Genomic DNA, 22,228 nt, shown 5'->3' on the forward strand with positions numbered 1-22,228 from the left:
TTTTATCTCCTACACCTCTTTTTAATTCGCCTGTGTATAATTCTTGAAGAGGAAAGAGACTTAAGGAGATCCTCCAAAGGAGGAGAATACCGATAAAACTATACTACATTCTCTTTGTTCGTTAATCCGGACTCATTCGGGCGGATACAAATATTTCTAAAATCGCGCTTAATACAGCAACGGAGGTAAATCCGGTCTAAGGCATTTTAATCTGTACTCCGTGTTTCACGAAACATTAAATCCTACTTGAAGCCGTTTCGCAGAAAGCGCGCAGTATCTCCGGCAAAGTAGCGCCTTCCGACATTAAGATTCTATACAACTGGAAGTCATTTAATCTCGGCGGAAGATTTCAACGTCGAGGCTACTCCGCGAGGAAAGGAGCGATAGCGCACTGCAGGATATCCCGTGCGGAGTTTGAAAACAGAAAATAAAGGCGAGACTGTTGCAAGGCAAATTCGACAAACAAGAATTGCGCGTCGCTCTTTCTCTCTCTCGTCGGGACGGGCTTTTCGCGAGAATCACGTTTATTATATAAGATTTAAGTAATAGCGAGCGAATATAAAGACGATTTTATCGAACGGTCCTCGTACCAGATGCGGGTCACATAAAATTAAGATCGGTCATCAAACTAAAAATCCTCGTTTCTTTATCATGTCTCCTTCGAACGTGGAGGATAAGATAAATTAGATGAATTAGATATTGCGAAATGTAATAACGCGAGATCCGCCGCGCGCGTCTCGAGTTTCTCGCGGATTAAAATTTTATCGCGGCGCGAATAAGTCTTAAGAGTTTCGCATATATCTTCGGAATCGTAAACAACCTCCGCGCTAACGGCAGCGCCGTTCGATCGATTTTTTAGCGTTTGCCCCATATGCCGATAGACGCGAGCGGTATATCGGTTGCATTAAACCGGCTGCAAATATACATCGATAGTGATTGCCGGCTTACAGATTCTGCCGAAATAAAAAAAAATGCCTCTCGCGCGCGCGCGCGCGCGCTTTCCCGAAAAGCTTCGACACGCGTGACACGTAACATCCCGTCGCGCGGCACAAAAGCCGCATCGACAGAACGTAAGCCAGACCGTTAGTTTCGCGAGCTGCACATATTCTCATTCTATTTCTCCTACGTGGTTCATAACGTGACACTACCGGTGAGGATGAAACGCGCGAAAGAAACAAAGCGCTTATCTTTTCGCGCGAGCGATTGATCCCGACAAAATTCTGGCCGGATTCCGCTGATAACTCGCGATGCCGTTTCGCGTGCCGCACGCTCGAAACGCGATTTACGCCCGGCGCGTAAAAGCTCGGCCTCGTCTAATCGATTTAACGTTTATAACGGGCATCAAAAGGCGCACTTCCGGTCGCTTCGAAAATCACCGCTACATTCGTTCAACTATTCACAAGCGGTCGCTCCAACCATGTTATCTGCGGTCAGCGTGACGTATCCCCATTACGTGCTTTGCGATCGCGCTTATTTTCGTTGGCGGAGATTCGATACCGGCTAAAAGACCTCTCCACGGCTTTGTAGCCGGATTCCAAAATGACCGAAAGGATCCGTCCAACGGGTTTTTAACTCTTTCGCCACCACATCAATCATTCGCAAATCATTCCTCTGTTTTTTGAGGATCGTATCTCTTAGCTGATTTTTATGCTTTTTACGCTTGATTAATAACGAAAATGAATGAACGCGACGGGGAAAATAAAGTTGTCGAACACGCCAACGTTATATTTTCCAAGAAAAATATTATTTTCATACATATTATATTTCAATTTTGTTATTTTTATTAATATTAATTTTTGTTATTTCTATTAATATGAATTTTTTATTATGTATCTTTCGTATATTTTGTTGAAATTTTTGTTTTTCGTAATATACGATCGTCAGAAATACGTGATTTATAGCAGCGAATTTGAAAATGGACGATTGTTTGTTGGATTTAAACTTGATTTCATGGTGGATGATGAAATTATTCTAAAGCAATTTTTCTATGAAGGCATTTTAATTGCAGTGATTCGAACGCGCGTCATAATTTATGTCGGTGAAAAAAACGCTACAATATTTCTGGATTAAACGAGCGTGGCTGGCGAGATACAGGATGGTCCCCGCTAATGAATACATTAACGAGCGATGAGCGCGGCGGCAGCCTACGCGTCCGCGCGTGTGATCAAGTTCCCCGGTTGTTTTAGCATAAAATATTGAACAGATACGGATCGAACGGCGGCGTATGCATCCAGATGTGTTTGCTCAATAAACATTTCCCAGTATTTAGGAAAACAGGCTTGGCCCGGGACGAGTGTCCTCTCGTCGAATCTCGATTTCCTATTTTCCATTGAATTTCACCTCGCCGCGAAGCGCTGTGCCCTGATAAATGTTTCATACTGATATTTCTCTCTCTCTCTCTCTCTCTCTCTCTCTCTCTCTCACACATAACAACATCGTGAATATTATTACGTAGGAGTATGAAATCCGCGCGTGATTTCTATGACGTGCGTATTTGTTGAGAATAATGGAATGCGTCAACAACGACGAGTGATCTCGAATAAGCATGCATTGACGTGCACGATCGTAATATTACATCAAATTTTGGCATTTATACGACATTAACGTTACTAGCGTAGCGTAGCAATAATAATGCCTCCCGCGCGCGCGCGCGCGCGCGCGGGTGTTACCTGTTTGAGTACGCGGCGAACGGTATTTTTCGTTTACGATACCCCGACCGGTTAAGCAGCATTTCCCCCTTTCGGAGGAAACTAACGGCGCTTCCCGTCCGTGAATTAATCATGAGCTTGAAAATCATTCGTCGCGCACGGCTTATGCATCCGGCGCGGAGTGCCGACCGGGCGAATATTTACCGGGGAACACGATCGGGCCGCACTGAATCGCGCACTGTTTGCGGCAAATTCCACGAGAGATTCCATTGTAATTGAACGAGGCTGACTCGATTATAAAGTCAAATCATCGGCAGGTGGAGAGACGAGCAGGGGGGGAGGAGGGAGCTTTTCCTTCACGGCGAACGAATGCGTTTTCCTTCCTCCGCCGGTCGACTTTCTCGTAACCCCATCCTCTTCCATCCTCTTTTTCGCTCGTCGCTCTCTCAAACGCCCGGCTGCGAGTCGCGAGGTGCAGACAATGACGGCTCGAGACTTCCCTCGTCGCACAATCCGCGGAACGTTTCAAAAGAGACTACTTTAAGAAATTTTAGGAAGTCCTCGAGCTTGGGCAAATTACCGGTGCCGTTAAAGAGTGGAGAAACTTGACAGGAATCTCGAAAAATGGAATTGCCTCTAAGGCACTTGGAATAATAAACGTTGTCGGGGGGGGGAGGGGGGAGGGGGAGGAAGCTTCAATTTAACGCAAGACTTGTAATAATACGCCGGCGGAGATGGCGCAATAACGGAATATCCCATATAACTCGGCGTCGTACTTCAATAACGAAAAAAAAGGTAGTTAAAAACTTTTGTCGTCCGCGATCTCATCCCGAGATTAATCTGCCTCGTGAATGTTTGTTGTAATACGCGGAATGATAATTTCGCGAGTAGTACACTATAATTTAAGTGATAGTTATTTTTTGTTTTGCGACTTGCCGGACGCGCGCGTGACGGATGACAAACAATGTTCGTGTCGTCGGATTGACTGGCCGTGGAAAGAGCGACGAGCGGCTACGAGAGCGAGAGCCTGGTCAATATCGATATATCCTTTTGTTGTCGATTCTCTCACGGATGAAAACGTCAGCGCGAAGATAAAGCGATATAGCACACACAAGGCTGGCGGAGGGCCTGGCGCAGTTATATTACACGCCTATTCCTAGGGCCGTCTCCTCTGGGAACGGCGAACGCCACATCGAGGGGGCGAAAGTTAGTGCCGCCTGGGGGATCGGTACGACCGATAATTGAGGCTTGAATTAAATTAGCCTTCGGTGTTCCATTCCAGAACGACGGAAAGTCTCGCGCGTTGCTCGCGCGATAACCGAATTGACCCACGTTCGCCGATCTAATCGCGATTATCGATCACCGCGCTCTTATGCCGAGGTTTCATTAGGATCGATATCACCTCGCAGTTAAATCGGTTAGGCAAGATGCATAATGGATTAAGCAAACGCACGTGAGTTTGATAGCGATCGAGAACCCTCTACCCTTTGACCCGCCTCTCTCTATCTCCTCTTCGCAGAAGGTCCTCTTACAGTTTCGCGATAATAATTCTTACGACGGATTTAAAATGGATGTTCATGCCACGAATCCTTTATAAAAAAGGAGATGTTAAGCTAATTCGATTACTCGCATTTCTCAAAGTTTATTGTTGCCGCGGCAACTCGATGCCGATTGGTTCTTTTGCTGCGCTAATTTCGTGAGTTACCGTCAATTTGCAAATGACAATTTGTAAAAGGCGGGTGAGGTTAGTAGCGAATGAAACTTTGAATCGAGTTTGAACAAGGACAAACATAAGATGAACAGATGAGGATGAATGAGTTTCTATTTTTCACCGATGGTACGCTATCATCAACGAATAATATAAAAATATGTAATATGAAAAGCATAGCGCGCGCCTGTTATGTTCTAGTAAAAAAAAAAAAAGTGACATAAATTGCGGTATCATAATGAAGCGAAGACCCGAGCGCATCGATTTGGGAAAAATAAACCGGAACAAGGAACTTTATCTCGTATTTCTCCGCGCCTTAGAAAGTTCTGAATATCAAAGTTGTAATTTATTGTAAGTACTTATTCCCCAACGGGCACCGTATCTATTATCGTCGCCGATTTTTCTTGGGAAAACGCGTTGTCGATGCGCACCGTCGGAGAATGGCGATATAACGAAACTGCCAAAAGACACCTAACCGTTATATTTCTCGTCCGAACCGTTGCCATCCATTTACGTTAAATAAATCATATTACGTAATATAACGTACGGAGTTATAATGTAACGCGACGACACGACGGAAACGCATTCGCGTCGAGTAAATGGATTTACTTAAAAGTTTGATAATACAAGCAATAATTTATGTGCGCTTTAAGCACGAAGTTACGGCGGAAACTCATTAAAACGCCGATGATGAAATTTAACGTAATGAATTAACGCGTAACGAAAAACGCGTAATGATTTCTACTCTTATCTTGTTATACATTTCGAGAGGGTACGTTAATATCATCAAAAGGCAGAGCCTTAGTCTCGAAGAAAAGTTTATGCTCGCACATTTGCGAACGAACTGAGGAAATGTAAGCTAAAGAAATTGATTTGACGAATCCCATTTCGCTTTCTAATTAATCAGTTTTCCGTCAGCTCTGAATTCGCAACGACCGAATAGAAAGAAAATTTCCATGAAAGAGGGAAAGAGGAAGAAAGGGAAAAAGAGATGAAGATTCGAATGGACGATGCCAATCACCACGTCCGCCATCGGGAACGATGCAGCCGCGATTAAAAATTTAAATCAGCCATTGGCGGTGATATCGTTAGCGGACGAGGAAGTTCGCGAAGCGAAACCAGCAGAGCCGCCGTTAACCCTAAGTGGAAATACGGCGCAGGGAAAAGTGGCGGGAGAGGAGGGAGGGGGAGGAGGGGTAGAAGAGGGTCGGGGAAGGGCTCAGAAATGCGGGGGATTGAAACCAGAAGGAGGGGATTGATCAGCGAGATGTCCTGCGGGGAGATAAGTTTCCCGGTGCAATCAGTGCCTCGCTGTCTCCTCCACCCTCCCGCAACCCTTCGTCTCAGTCGTCCTCGCGTCAACCACCTCGGTCGGTTGTATCCGCGCCGCGGCACTCACCTCCCTTCCCTTCCTTTCGTTTCCGAGACTTAAGATAATGCGGCCGCTCGTGGTATTCGGTTCACTCGGCTGCGAAGTTTGCGAAGGCGTTTTTCCGCATTTTCGCGACCGAATTCACGAGATTTGAAGAAAAATAGCATTACGCAAATTATGATTGACGTAACTATTAAGGGTCTCTTCCTCTTTGAGTTTGTTTATGCATTTTTCATTCCGAGCACAATTTTCCAAGTTTCACAAATATTTCTTCATCATTTCTTCTCGGTAAGGAAGAGAAAGAGATGAATTACTAAATGTCCCAATGTGCATTTAGTAGTTCCACGAGTAGTTTAATCTAGGAGGTTTACAAACCTGGATTCGATTGTGATTACGATTTTAACAATGCAATGGAATCCGATTTATTTAATGACCGATCGCGGAGCGTTGCACCGATCGTGGAATTAATTAATAAAGTGATTGATTCGATTAAACGCATTAATCGCCCTGTACGCTGCACACTTGCGCGCGACCGGACTGGCGAATTCCATAAATTTGGAAGCTGCCGATCAATCGGATCGCGCCCGTTCGTCAGAGTGTCACGTCCAACCGAGCGGACTTACCACAAAACCGGATGCGGATCAACGATTTTGAAAAAATGATAAATGGCAAGTCCCAATGGCGTCAGCGCGATGTGTTCATATTGATAGACCCATTGTTGTAATTACAAACATAGACAAAAAACCCTTTTTGCGTACGATCTCTTTGTGTAAGAAAGTAGAATTCATCGCTGAACGTATTTTTATATTTATGATGACGTCATTCTCATTCAGAAATTACACGATCTACGTAACAATATTATAAACAAGTGTAATTTGCATTACCTTTAGCTCATGTAAAACGCGTGCAGAGCTGTTATCAAAAAGAAAATGATGAATTTTACAGGCATTTCATTACACCGCATTTTCTCGTTTACTTACAGACCGGAACCTGCTCTTTTCAACGTCCAAAGGCGTCTACCGTGCACATCGGCGGTGGCGGCAGCGGTGGCGCGGAGGCCGGTCGTCTACCAACTTTCTTATTCAAGATGTTTTGAGAGCAATTTAACTTGGACTCCGGTCTCGAAGCCGCCGGTGGGGGAGGGAGGAAGGAGTTAAGAGCGGAATAAAACGCGCGGAAGAAAAGTGACTGCCAGACCAGTAATGCGGGATTACGGAGGAGCGGCTTGCGGGACGTGGTCGAGGCGCCGTACGTTGCGAACGGATTAGACAGTCTTCCGGAAATCCGAGCGGAGTGCCGCCACTCTCGAGATACTCCGGAGATACCACCCGGCTGGCCCGATCAGCACGGCTGTCCACCGACGACCAAGGTCGCCGTACGGTTATGCTGGTGGCGTCGCTGCAGGTGGCCGCCAGCAAATGCTGTCATGCCGCTGCCATGCCAGCCGGCGGCCCGGAGCCGGCCGCTGGTCACGAGTCGGTGCCTGATCAGGCCCGGACGTTGCTCACCGCGCGTAGGACTTGTCGTGCTATCCCTGATCATCCTGTTAATTCTGACCGGCCGCAGTCGCGCGGCTTCCTCACAGGCCGCGACCCGCTACGCCTCGCGCATCGTCGAGACGAAGAGCGGACAGATACGTGGAATACTTCAGGTATGTATCGATTCTTCTTGCTAGGAACTAAAGCCGCGGGAGGGGATAGAGGAGAAGGATGGAGGAAGTGGGGGAGGAGGAAGAGCAAGAGGAGGAGGAAGAGGAGGAGGAGAAGGAGAGTGACAGGGTGTAGGGTATCGAGCGACGAACCACATCCCCAGCAGGATTTGGATATCCTACAGGCAGGTGGAACGGGCACGTAGTGAAGCCCGCTCGGACATCGGCTTCGGCCCGATGTAAATGGCGGATCGTGATTCGCGGATCGGCCCGTTCCCGACAGTATTACGCGTTACGTCACTGTTTCCGGGATGTATACGGCGAAAAGCGAGATTTATGGCCGGGTTGACCCTGCGAAAGCGGAATTTTTCTGTTCGCCATCGTTCGCGGAAAAACTCGCTCGAGAGCTACTAATTATTCGTGACAATGCGTAACGTTGTTTTATTATCTTAATACTAGGACTTTTTTTGATATCTTTTATGAAAGAAAATAGTCCCTTGTGTTAGCTTTCTCGATGTAGAATAGAAGTTGCTATAGCATAGAACGGCATTCAATGGCAATCGATTGCAGAATCTCTCGCGCAGGTCTATTCTTCTTGTTTATACAGAGAACGGGTGGTAGTTAGGATATGTGATGGCATGAATATTTGGATATTATATGTACAGGAAGGGATAATATCTTGAACATGAATTAATCTCCCGCTGCGGTTCATGTGCGAAATGTGAATCAATTTTGGTTAAGAGCTGCATAAACGTGCGCCCGGTTGAATGTCTTGTTAACTAATATCGAAATAATAATTATAATAATGCCAGCACGCACGGAGTACTCTCTATTGAGTTCTATGTTACTGATAATTCATATTAATTTCCATTCGAACAATGCGCTGTCTATTCTCGTTGATATCGCAGTATATGATATAATGGCAGTGTTAATAGTGCCGCTTTTAAAACGAACGACTTTTTTTTTCTTTTTTTTTTCTTTTTTTTAAAAAAAGAGTTTGAATGTGCATTCAGAATGTGTATACGAATAAAAGTGACGCTTCGGCGAGATTTTTAATCACACGTTGAATTCGCGAAGCGTCCGTTCTGCAAAAACGAAGATAAGAACTATATCTAATGTTCTCTCATTAACATCCCGAGGAACGTCGGTGTGTCCCGGGCGCATTAATCTTGTGATTTCAATTACTTCCACACTACTGTCTTCCCACCATCTCTTAAATTTGACCGCGTCGTCGCGTATCCTCTCTTTCCCTGCGCTTTACTTCCACTTTTTGCGTCCCTTTTTCTCATCACTTGTTCCGTCCAATCTAACTCATCGTTCTCAGTGCCCGACACCTTTTCCCTTTTTTCCTTCTCTCGTTGCCCACCAACGTGCTCTTTCATTAAATGCGTTACTGTCCTCCTATCACTCCCACAAACTTTGCAGACCTTCTCCCCCGGCTTTCCTTTCCTGTGGCGTCAATTTCTCCTCTCATCCCCTGAACTTATTACCGCATCTAAATCTTGCTGTCGACCCGACGTTAAAACTTCTCTTTGCCTGCTAAGTATCTTTATCAACCGATAGCTCTTATATCCATTTTGCGTTTTTTTTTTGCAGCGTTATAGCGGCTCTAATTAACTAAGAACACGTGTTCCGACCTCTTAATAACTTTCCCCTCCTATTTTCGCAGTTAGACATACATTTTCTCTCAATTAAGCACACATTTCCTCAAAAGAATGCAGCAAGACCATTCTCTCGTGAAATACGGTACATCACAAAAGAGTTCGCAGAGCAAAAACGGTCTTTTATCACACGAAATTCGAAATTCTGTAAACGAAATTAAAATAATTAAATACGAAATACGCGCGCGCGCGCGCGCGCGTGGGTACAGAATCGAAAAATTCTCGTCTCTTATCCCTCCGTTCTATTTCCGCATAGCGTCTATACACTCCGCATAGCTATGTGTCACCGGAGCGGAAACTAAAAGCGGTTCGATATCTCGATGTCCCCAACGACAGTGAAATTTTTCCAGAAGACAATTTGCTGGCAGCTCGTCTATCGCCGTGCCGGAGCATTTTCACAACACCGATCAGTCAGAGTGGGCGAGGCCGATTTGACATTTACCACGGCATTCGCTACGCCGGATGGTAGACATCAATTACGTCTAATAGATATTCATATCGACAAGGGGCGGATCGATGGACGTCCGATGATTCAACCCTGCAGCGTTCAACGCCACGCTCGCTCGCAATACGAGCCGGCGAATTCCGCGCTAAAGTATCCGCGGGCGGGATATCATCCCCCTCCACCCTCACCTACCACACCCCCGTCGCCGTCGCCGCCGTCACCGCCGTCACCGCCGACGCGGCTTTATATGGGCGAAAAATAAATTCGCGGACCGCTGACCGCCGGGAAATCGAGGGAGGGAAATTGGCCAATTTGACGCCCCGGCATCAATCCGCGCCGTACGGACAATAAACGCGACCGATCCACGACGTGAGAGTATAACTTTCATCTCTGCGCGTTATTTAACTTTCCTGACGCTTGATATTTGCGCGTCGTCGTCGCGCTCGCTGGAAATTCACTCGCGCCCGCGTCGAAAAAGGATCGCCAGGGAGGAGAGGAGGGGGGGGGGGGGGAGGGTGAATCCAGAGTGCCCCGCGCGTGCGATTCCCGGAATTTCATCTCCGCGCTCCTATCAAGTCTGTGTAAGACGCGTATATAAATTATACAGGATATTGCAGCGTCTCGCTGGAACTTCGATACTTTGGCGAACAATGCTTATTTATTAACTGCTGCGAGCGAAAAGCGAAATAATTGAGGCGTTCGTTGCAAAGCGGGATTGAAGCGAAGAATCAGCCACGCGATTCGCATGGGATCCGCTTTAAGTACGCGTACTAAAAGGAGATATCTTACATGTAGGTATTATTTGGAACCACATTACCGTCAAGCCACCCTCCTTCTCGCTCCCTCCCTCTCGGGCGCTTCATTTCGCCCGATAAACACACCCCCAGGTCTCTGCCGAGGGTTCGCCGTCGTGAAAGAGACGCAACGCGGATTATCGTACGCGCGCGCGCATTCGTAACGCCGTCTCACGATTGAAACATCCGCGCGGATCAGACGCGGGGCAGACTCGCTTTGGCGGGAATTGCGGATCCGCAATTTACCGGCCTTTTTTCGCCCGGCAGTCCCCGGGCGGATGGATGGATAACGAGAAAACTTTTTCGCTCAGGACGCCTCGTGGCCTTTACATTACGTCGTAACGTGCCGCACAACTCACGGTTGTTGTTTTTTTTTTTTGTTCGTCCCGCGCGCGCTCGCGCGTTTACGCTCGCTCACGTTCGCCGTTCACCGGTCCATTTCGCACGATCGAGCGCCATACGTTTTGCCGGAGGAAAACATTGCTCTGTCAAACGCGCCACGAGTATAGCGACCGCCTCTCGCACTTCTCCAACGTGATGTATAAGCAGAATTGTTTTGCATATTGCCACCCTCGAGCGCACACACCATACACACACACACACACACACACACACACACACACACACACACACACACACACACACACACACACACACACACACACACACACATACACACGAGCCGATATTGAATCTTGGCGATGCGAATCTTGAACGATCGATTATCATTATACAATTGCGACTCCACGTCGTGCTAGGAGATACACGTTCATCTATTGTACGGAACGTACGGAGATCCCGATAAGGATATGTCAACGTACGGGAGTATTTATTAACCCCATTATAAAACAGACGTGGGATATTGAATTTGTACGCATGCTGAATTCTAGTAGTGAAATCTGAATTAATTTGATTCGGATGTTGTCCTTATCAAAGGCGCATTTCCTTCGGCATTCGGCAGGGTGTATTAAGCTCATCAGATACACCGACGGAAATACTGTTTATCGTTTATTTATGCGAGTCTCGACAATGAAAATTGCGTTAATCGCATTTCACCCGCCGGGAAGGGGAAACGCGAGCGTAAAAAAATTTATTTACAGGCGCGGAATTTTTTTTTCTTTTTCTTTTTTTTTTTTTTTAATACAGTTATCGCGCGCGATTTACGAGCTATCCCGTATTCCGAAGCCGAGGCGCATACGTTTGAAGCGCTTTACAAATTTTTCTCACGGCGCATAATAATTCCCCGCGAGACTACATCTGCGTTGATATCCCATCGCGGAAATTTTTTTTTTTATGCTCATCGTCCGAACGCGTTTGCCGTTCGTCGGCCCGATTGGCATTGCAAATGTATTAATGTATGCTCTTACCTCGTTCGTCAATTTGCCTTTGTACTTGGAAATTTTTCTTCGTCATCTCTCTCGTCGGAATTTCAATCTTGGAAATATTTTCCCGACCGAGAAGTGCCGATCCTCTTCTTTTTTTTTTTCCTCTCTTTTTCTCTTTTATCATGACGCTGTCCTTTATAAACGTCCGGGGAAAAACATCGGTTTTTTTTTTTTTCAGCCACGTCCCTCATAATAAATCTCTCTTGGGCTCTAATCGGCAATCCGCTTGACTAAATGCAACTTCACGGTCGTTTGCGGTCGCATCTTTATTCGTCTTTACGTCTCGCGGACGCGACAAATCTTCTTGTCTGTTTCCAGCTGCATTCAACGATGAGATTCGCCGCGAAACAGCCGTTTCGCGACTTTGAAGCTTAATAAATTTCCTTTACATTTATGTGCTCTATAATTCATTGAGACGCACCGCCACCAGCAAAAGCTTCCATACGACCGTTATTGGACCGTGTGTGCACGCTGACGTAAATCCTCCGTATCTTCGCCATTTTTCCGCTCGACTTCCTTTGTCGCGCACATAATTTATTATACCTCTAAATTTACGTAATTTATCGTCCGGTTTAAATCACCCCACTGGAATTTTTGCAACAACAACCTGCATAATTGTTGTCGCATCTACAGTCCGATATTCCCGGCTCGATAAGGATTGCATAATTATTTTTCCGACGTTCGCGAGAACTCCATTCGGCCTCTGCTCGACTTGACTGAAGCCTCTGAAGCAATCGAGATACGTTTCAATTCAGAGAAAGAGAAAGAGAGAATACGTTGAGCGTATCGAGTATTCTCATCTTTTTTTTTTTTTTTTTAGATTTCCTTTTTTTTCCACGTTTTTTCCTCATCTGTGATACATTAAATTCGACCATAAAAATTTGAACTATAATTTCCACCGCTAATTAATGCGAAACTCCTATCTGTTCCGCCATCACAGTTACACGTATACACATGCGAATATGCAGAGATGCGGTATTAATTCGCTTCGCTTTAGCCCCCGATGTTACGCCCGTCCTTCGCTCACCGTTGCATCCGTAATTTATGACGTAACCAAATTTATTTCGCTTGTTATCATCTCTATGCGCGAAGACCTAATGAATATCGCGCTCGCGAGAAATGTAAACAATCCCTTTAGAGTAACAATTATCGCGGAACGAATGAACGTATGCAAATTATCGAGCGGCCGCGCCTGTGCATTTGTGCGTCGCAAAACGTACATACGGCCGGAATGATAAATCAGCAAAGCTCCGCGAAATTATGCTGTCTTCCGATAAACAGGCGCCCCGCTTCACGTTCGCGTTACATCGTCCACTCGCTTTTTATCTTAACGCACGCGTCACAACACGAACGTGCAAGTCTAATAGAATCTTTTTTATTAGCGCTATTTCGTTCCGGATACGAGTCGCAGATGGGATCGACAGCGCATCACTATCTGGTAACATCCTTCCTTCCCTCCCTCCCTCCCTCCCTCCCACGTGTTTCCATCTACACGTATGCCGGGTAAATGCGGGCCATCAATTTCACTTTGTATCCAGAAGAGAGATTTCGGGATAGCTTCCAGTCTCGTTTATTCCGTCGCTCGCTTCCCTCCGTCCCATTGAAGGCGACAAAAAAGAAAACGGACGATTTCACCTTTGCCCTCCAAACTCTTCAGCTTGTCCCGGAGATACTCCACCGGCTCCCCGGCTCATCGTTCTTGTTACTCTTAAAAGGCGGGGAGATATTTTAGAGGGAAACAAGAGGGATAATCTCGCGACATCAGCTGTTCGTTAAAATCAAGAGTGTACACGTCGTATCCGAGGTTTTAATTTCGAACGACGAATTTGTCAACCAATTTGAAGTGAATTTTGGCGAGAAAAAAAGAGAGAAGCGTCGAAAAAAATGCTAATGCCCCAAAGTCTATTACTTCTCGCGGAATCTATTGACCCCCAACTTCGCCCCCAGTTTCGGCACGGAAAAAAGAAAAGTTTTCCCCGCGCAAATAATGAGAAAATTACGATCACGTCTGCGCGCGGGGGAGGGGGGGGGCGACTGATTTCGAAATAAAATTCGTTCTATTCGCCGAGAGATTATAATAATTCACCGGGCACCGTTACGCAGTCCGTCCACGAATCGTTCCGCATTCCTACCACCCTCCGCCCGTCGCATCTCGCCCGAAAGGAGCAGACAGAGGCAATAATCCAGCCATAAGTCTCATCCCACAGATAAGATTATTGCGCGACTATTACTCGAACTGAAAAGCGCTCGATTGAAATGGGCGAGAATCTAACAATAGCCAATCGAAACGCGGCATCGCTCTTTTCTTGGCAGAAAATTTATAATTATCTGCTTTCCACGATCAAAATTTTTTATTTAAGATTTTAAGACCGTGGTAAGGAGAAAATTATAAATTTTCTTCCGCGAAAAAGTAGATGCGCGGTAACAGGATGGAATTTTTATTTACTTATTTTTATCTAACAAGGTATACAGTATATATAATAGAAATTTTGCCGTAAGCGTAATTACCTAATTTTCTAAAATGTTACGATAGCTCTTATGCGGTTGTGCGATATTTCATTATCTCAAATTAATGGACACGTAGTAATGGACACGTTAATGTCATTGAAGTAATACGCTTTCGAGCGTTTTGGCGCGTACAATTATCGTCGCGTACGGGATATAAAATTTAAAGACCCCCCAAATCGCGCGTTTAAATCACGGTCTTTAATTTAATAAATTAAATTTTTTAAAAATCGAATTTGAACGTGTCAATCCCGGCGCGTGGTGATCGCATTACATCAAAGCGTGGCCGCGTGGCAAATTTCGTCGAGAGATTTAATGATGACTCGTCGGCGGGGTAAACGTGCCTTCGTTTGAATCGGGGAATTAATATCTCGGATTTTCTCGCCCTCGACCTATTTTATCCGCAGCAATTACTCCTGTGTCCAGTGTCGCTTTAATTTAGCAGCTGTATTCGTGCGTCATCAGGTGTATTATGCACATTCACGGAGGGCGATTCGCGGCCGACGCATATACGCGCGGTCATGTCGAAAGTGCCAAAGAGAGTGTGTGTGTGTGTGTGTGTGTGTGTGTGTGTGTGTGTGTGTGTGGGTTGGGTGTGTGTCTGTGTGATTTTAGTAAATCTCTCTCCCGTTCTCTCACTCTCGCCGCGGAACTGATTTCATGAGGAACGACGTACCGCGGTGAAAGCGGCGAAGAGAAACTGCTCGCACTTGTAACGCCGTTCTCGCACGCGAATCTTTTCACGAATGGGCGTCCCTTTCGTCGAACACACACGACTGTGTGTTTCCATTTTCTTGCGATTTCGCACTAAGCCCCCGCACTGTTCCCCCGTAATGGGAATTTATTTCCAACTACGTGATAGCTCGCCTAGGGAATACGAAAATGAATGCCGCGATCGTAAAATAACAAGCTGCGCCATGAACCGGGACGAACGTGTTCGTACATACGAAATTTCCAAGTTCTTTCTCACTCCCCTTCCCCCCCTCCCCCCTCTCTCTCACTCTCTCTCCCGTTTATTCGAATTTACTTGTTATCTTTTTTTTTTTATATATTAATTTTCATCTTTCCGTGTGTACGTTTCCAGCGTGTCGATATACCTTCGTCTTTTTTTAATATTTTAACTCCCGGACGAGAGTCAATTACGAGATCGTCAGCCAGAACAAAATTCGCAAACTCATGGAACGAAATTAATATTTCATCCCACGTCATCGCCATCATCCCTCGGGATTTTATGGGAGCCTCGATAAGCGCCGATTGTTATCGGCAGTCGCATGACACGCATTTAATTTTTAATGCAATTGAAAATGTCGAATCGAATAACTCTCATTTTCGCCTCTCTTCTTTTGTTATTCCGTCTCTCTCTCTCTCTCTCTCTCTCTCTCTCTCTCTCTCTTTTTACTTTTCCCTTTTTTTTTCATTTCTCTCTCGTAAGTATCCCTTAAGGTAACATTTTTTTTTAATTCTCCGACGAAAATTCGATGCCGAAAAATGTTAAGGGAACTCGGTAATTTCCAGCGCGAATTGTAGGTCGGCCATTTCGATGGGCAGACGTCCCAATTGCGCCGTGATGCAATTAAAGTCGACCCGCAACGAACGAGATCTATCGGTCCTTGTGATATAATTGTTTCCATGATACGAGTGCACAGCAATTTTTCCTGCTCGATTTTACCACGAGAAGTAGAATTTGAGAAATCGGTCCGCAAGTCATCTTAATAAACATCACGTATTTAAAAAAAAAAAAACAAATTAACATTATTCAACATTATATAATTTGATTAATATTTAAATATCCGATAACCAAAGGCGGTAGTTCGCATCGTTTCTTTTTTTTTTTTTACTACTTTTTTTTTTCTTTCTTTCAATTTTATTTGTCTACGCGTTTCGATTGTCGCGACATTTTCATCAAACGCGAGAATCAGAACTCTCCCTTTTCGCGCTGCATTTTTAATCACTGGCTCGTTTAAGGGAGGTCGGATCGTATCTTTTCCCCTACGCCGAGCCGAGTATCTTTCGAATCACTCGCCCGACACGCGTAGGAGATGAAATGGATATTGGGTGCAAGGGGATGGGGGGAGCGAGGAAGGGCTTTTCCAGCTTTCTGGCTGTCTGTTTTCGTTTTTCCCTGCCGGAGATCCGTGTGCCCCGAACGGAAAGAACGATGTATCTCCACGGAGAAGCATTCGAGCGTATTTTAGAAGCTACTTGCGCGAACGGACGTCGAAGAACAAGGGAGAGGAGAGTTCATGTTTATCATTTTCAGAGCTATCCCAAGACGCCGGGGTGGAATCGATAAAACCGCGACTCTCTTTCCGGTAAAATCTCCCGGATAGAATTGAGACACGTAGACGTTATTGTAACTCAATAAAACTGACACAGACAGACGTCGGTGGCAGAGGATAATTTTAAGATGGACCCGCGACCCGTGGAAATCGGAGAGAACTTTCTTTTGCGGCGAATATCAAATCCACTCGCTCTTGTTACAGGAACTGAACAGTCGGCACCTGGATCCCGTGGAGGTGTTTCGCGGGATACCCTACGCCGCGCCCCCGATTGGAGAGTTGAGGTTTCGACCCCCGATCTCGCCGGTGCCTTGGAACGGCGTCAAATTGGCGGACACCTTCGGCGCGGTGTGCCCGCAGAATTATCCGGACCTCGCCAATAGCACCGCCGCCCTCGCGCAGATGCCGCACGGCAGATACCAGCAGCTCAAGAAGATGGTTGTCTTTCTGGCTAACCAGAGCGAAGACTGCCTCTTCCTCAATCTGTACATACCCGGCAGCGGTAAGAAGAGCCGATGTTTTAATATTTAATAAACACCTGAAAGATAACAAGGTCAATTCCTCGGAAGTAAAATCTCAAGTGCTAAATATCTATGTGAAATAATTTCGACAATCAAATCGATTTTAATTATATTAGGCAACTCTGTTTACACGCGTATATGTGATGATCCACTTTCTCGTAATACCTCCGTTCATTAGGAATTAAATAATGACGGAATTAAATTCGACGGATTTCTTTTTTGACTAAAGGAGGGCAAGGTCGCGCGATAAATAAGATCCTAAAAGAGACCATGCAAAATTACGTTTCTATTGTCGCCTAAAGTACCCGGCACTAACGTAAAGTTCTTCAGTTCTGACAGAGTAAAAGGGATAATAAGTTTTAATGAAGGTCTTTATTCTTCAGGGAGCCAGTAAAGCTACTCCACATTGAGTTAATGAAAGTTCAACTTTAGCTACCTGGATAAATAATTTATTTTTTGCATCTTATTATTATTCATTTAAGCAACGTAGTTTATGAGGATTACAACTCGATTATCAATTCTCGACTGATCTTTATTTCAACGTATGCATGCATACACGTATCGTTCGAGATCAATTTTTAAAACGTTCTGTTGTAAAAGATTAATAACGTTTAATGGCCGAAAGCGCTCGCGCGTTGCGAACACAAGCGGGGCAGAAAAAATAAACCTGAATTGATTTCACGCTTAAAATTATATATCGGTGGTCGAACGTCCAGGAGGCGCAATCGACCGGGGTTAATTTTGCGCGACTAAAAAAAAAAAATTCATGTGACGGAAAATAACGTATTACATCAGGCCGTAAAGTTTTGGGGTGACTGCGGCCGTAATTCGGCCCCTGAAATTCTCAACTATATTATATATCGGAGCCGAGACAATTTATGCGTCCGTATAGTATTACATGGTGCAAGTTGCTTCCTAAAGTAATTAGTCCTAAAGTAATTAGTACCTTTATGCCGGGTAGTATCAAGCCGGGAGCAGCCGCATGCCTTACGTCGTACGTTGCTCGGCGCGCGATGAAAGATAGAGGCGAATTTGCAACGTAAAGCGGTCGGTCTGCGCCGTAACCTCAGTCGGGTTAAAAAGGGAAGAGAATTGAAAATTGTATGAGCTACGCGAATAACACGAAGCACGGATATAAGAATGGAAAAAGAGAGCGAGAAATTGGAGGAGAAGAGGATCGCGCGCTCTCAAGTTCGAGTTTTTGTTGCGGAGAAAGCGAAAATGTAAATGAAATCAAATCTTGGGAATTTCTGTTGAGATAAAGAGCTCCAATTTTCGTGGGAAATTGACGAGAGAGCGAGACGCGTATCCGTCAACCGTCTACCTTGTATACCGGGAAGACGCTTTAGCGATTTCCGGATTTTCTGGCGATTAAAGCGCGATTAACGATCGCCGTAAGCGGCTGCTCAATATGCGATCGCAATCCCCGAGCGTAATTCCGATAAGGCGGCGTGCGGCTCGATAGTATCGATTGGCAACCGACAAAGACAAGGTGCTTCGTAACGTTGCGCCGAGCATTTCCCCGTCGGGATGATCGATACTAATTGGGCTAGTTTTACGAGTTAACGGATAATCAAAGTAAGATCGCGGCGCGATTGAATTACTAACTACGATGATTGCGAGCTCACGTAACTCGGCAGTGCGAAGCGCTGCTTCTCGTCGTGGTTTAGGATGATGTCTCTGTAGACAGGTAATCCGATGTAGTATAAATCGTGTAACAGACAGGCGTTAATTAGTTACGACGCGCGTCGGGCGGGTGAACGCCTGGTTTATTAGTTGCTAAGACGATTATCAATTAAACGGGGACTTTTAATATCTGAGAACCCCCCTGGCTGACGCGTCGTGTAACACGGGGGATCCTTCAGGGAAAGGAGGATACGCTAAATCCGTAGGGACTTACAAAACGCGAAAACCCCGAGGCTCGAGACGAGCGTAGATCTGTAAAAAGCGTCGCGTTAATCCTTAAAGCCTTATTAAAACAAGCTTTTCGCTTTAATTTACCTCCGTTCCAGCTTACGCGACGCTCTTGGCGTAAAATTTTACGTCCGCCGTAAAAAGCCGAGCGTTTAAAGGAAAAAGGAAGGATAAAAGAAAAAAAGGAGAAAGTATCCGTTTTATCGGGGCGATTTTCCAAACCATACCGAGGGTTTACGATGGCCGTGTAATGCGCGCGGTAGATACGCGTCCGGGATATGCGTCCCGGACGAATCCCGCGATCGCGTAAACCCCGCCGGTGAAACGTGTGTTTCTTTTCACGCGCGTCTGAAAAATCGCCGTCGTGACTTTGCGCGCGTAAATGAAGTCACGACAGCGACGACGATCGATCGATGAGCGAAGATTGCTTAAAGAAAAACACATCTCGTCGCTCGTCTCTTTCTTCTTCGTTCTCTCGCTTCGAGTAAACGCCTTTGATGCGCGCTCTACGATTTCTTGCTCTACGTGCGACGAATCGCGAATGAGCCCGCGGCCTCTGACGATTTCACGATTTTCTAAAGACCACGGAAACGTGACTAGAGAAAACTGGGTGGAGTCCTTAACGCGGTGGGATTATACGATGCAATTAGTCATTTCAATTGCGCAGATGGCAAACAGCGAAAACAAAAAAAATTAATTGGCCGCTGGGACGATTTTATTTTAATAAAGCGAAAGTCCGCGAGAAATACCCGCGAGACTTGGAACTTAAATCGGTGCGCAAACAATATCGCGCGAGAGCGAAATAACAAGCGTACATAGAGACGAGATACTCTTAAAATGGTGGAAGCTCGCTAGGCGCAACGGTTCTCCGCCGGTTTACGTTTTGCGGTTCGCCGGGAGGGGGTGGAGGGATAAAGCGGGTAAGCATAATGCTACGTAAGCGATAATGTCGCGCGGTATTACGAGAAAGCTGGATCTGTCAATGGGAGGTTTATGCGGATAAGAGGTTTATTCGTGGAAGAAAATGGAAGAGAGCGATGCGGACCCACTTGCCTGCTGCTTTCAGGATCTCGAGGGCTGGAGGCGCCGTACGCGGTGATGGTATACGTACACGGTGAAAGTTTCGAATGGGGATCGGGTAACTTGTACGATGGATCGGTCTTGGCGAGCGCCGGCCACGTCATAGTGATCACGCTCAACTATCGTCTCGGCATCTTAGGTACGTGCCACCCTTTAATCAACCGTCCCGCATCCCCGAAAGCATTTTCATTAAGCAACCCTCCTGATGTAACATTCCCCACATTCGCGAACAAAGAAATTCCAAATGGTACCATCCACCCTGTGTGACGAGATACCTTAATTTGTACTTTGTAATTTTCCTCACTCTCATTTATTTTCTTTAAAATTTCCTTTACTTCTCCGAGCGTTTTACTTTTGGATACACTACTTTGTAGAATTACGTAGAAAGTGCCTTAGACAGATAGTTAAGTAATTTTTATTTAATTAATTATTTTATTATTTATCACCTATCTATGTAAAAACGGAAAAGTTACCTTGTATGCTTACTGCAACTCTCACTTCCTCGAAAGTGAGTTCGTATCATTAACTGCCTAGCTATACTCCGAAATGGAGAGGCAGCTTCGTAGAAACCATTTACATTCTTAAGTCAATATTGGCATTTCGAAGTCCTACAAATGCATCTCTGTCACAGTGTGCCGCGAATGTACTAAAGTCCGAAAATGTAGTTCTATCTATTTACATGTCAAACTGCCTTTGATTATGACTTAATAGCGTAACGAATATTTACAATCTCCGCTTAGTTATCGCTGTGGTCGGGAAACGTTAAATCGAATCTTCACGATCGACGACCGCTCTTTATTTCGCGAGTTCTTTTTTTTTTTTTTTTTTTTTTTTTTTTTTTTTTTTTTCTTTCTTTCAACTGAAAGCTCTCCAGTCATCGTAAAATCAGAAATCTTCGTCTTCGAAAATACACTTTCATGGCGAAACTTGCGAGTGAAATTTTATCGAACAAACGCTACCGCGCATCGCAAATGTTGCGTGAGAACGAGAAAAACGAGAAAAAGGAGGAGAGGAGAAAATGCAATAAAGGAAGGGAAAGGATATCGCGCCATCCGCCGGGATAACGGTTGAATCGGTGAACGGTTTGGCGTTCTTCCAGGATTCTTGAGGACCCGTCCGTTCCCCGACAGAACGAGCGGATCCGGCGGGAATTTGGCTTTGAAGGACATCACGATGGGGCTCCGTTGGGTGCGCGAAAATATCGGCGCCTTCGGCGGCGATCCAACGCGGATAACTCTAATGGGCCACGACACCGGAGCGGCGCTGGTGAATCTCCTACTGCTCGCACCTTACAGCAAAGGTAAGGAGAGAGGAATCCCTGACAATTGCAATTAGCAATTAACCCTCCGACCATCTGTGAGCACTCGGAAACCGCGAAACCGGAATTCCGCAGGAGCGCCAGTTTTATGTGGCGTTTCTTATTTAAACGTCTCTCGGTATAGAGGGAAGACGACGCTGAAGACGCGGAAGAAATTTCGGAACGTTCGCATGTCTCTCAGACGTTCGAATAAGAGAGAATGATGTCCGTGTCTCTTTCGCGTGTCTCCTCCACTCAATTTCGACCGATCGATGCGAGTACACTTTGGGCGAAGGTTATATCGCGCTTATTCTTTTCAATGCCCGTCAAATCCCCGCTGACAGCTTAATGCCGTCATTGTGCCGTCAGGTTTAACAGTTCATCGGTCACTCTCTCTCGCCCCGCGATGGACTGGTTGTAATATAAAATAAATCAATTCGATACCGCGCGATATATAAACGCCGCGTGTTGAGGGCGGTGGAAATATTTGCTTGTCGAGTAACTTGATCCAATATTTACGTAGCTCCGCTAACGTATTAATAACGTTGTTGTTTACGACAAGGGAACACAATGAAAAATGATACCGATACCGCCGTTCCGCCCGGCGAGAAATACATGCGTGAAATTCGATGTTAATCGAGCGAGAAGTTGCGCGATCGGAAGTCCGATCGGTTCGCCTCCTATCTCGCCGATGATCTCGCCGAAAACCTAACCGGCAAAATAACCGGCAGGTTAGAAGCGAAGAGACGCTATTTGCAGGACCTTGAGTAGATTAATCGTCCGGGGATTAGTCGGCGAGGGTCTCGTGAAGAAGACAACTGAAGGGTTGGTTTCGTCCTCTCAAAAAAACATCACCGGGTTCGGGTGACAAATTGCAGGACTCCATTTTATTCGATGAGGGGAGAAAGCGAGCCTTTTCATTTTTTTTTTCTTTCGTCTTCTTCTTTCCCCTCTTTTTATCGTCGTCGGAT

General features: G+C 45.7%; 1 protein-coding gene across 7 annotated transcripts in view; it reads left to right on the forward strand.

The window, feature by feature from the left end:
• NLG-5 (neuroligin 5) overlaps window positions 1-22,228 on the forward strand; it is a 185,658-nt gene that overhangs the window by 147,413 nt on the left and 16,017 nt on the right. For all 7 annotated transcript variants that reach the window (XM_089072245.1, XM_089072247.1, XM_089072243.1 and 4 more), the window contains 4 exons: window positions 6,711-7,379; window positions 16,650-16,947; window positions 19,947-20,099; window positions 21,060-21,260. In XM_089072245.1, the coding sequence (XP_088928371.1) occupies window positions 7,155-7,379; window positions 16,650-16,947; window positions 19,947-20,099; window positions 21,060-21,260 (877 nt within the window). In that variant the 5' untranslated portion in view covers window positions 6,711-7,154. The remainder of the gene's footprint in view (window positions 1-6,710; window positions 7,380-16,649; window positions 16,948-19,946; window positions 20,100-21,059; window positions 21,261-22,228) is intronic.

The sequence above is a fragment of the Pogonomyrmex barbatus genome, unplaced genomic scaffold, assembly GCF_055798465.1.
Source record: "Pogonomyrmex barbatus isolate J1 unplaced genomic scaffold, ASM5579846v1 scaffold13, whole genome shotgun sequence".
Taxonomy (NCBI): Eukaryota; Metazoa; Arthropoda; class Insecta; order Hymenoptera; family Formicidae; genus Pogonomyrmex; species Pogonomyrmex barbatus.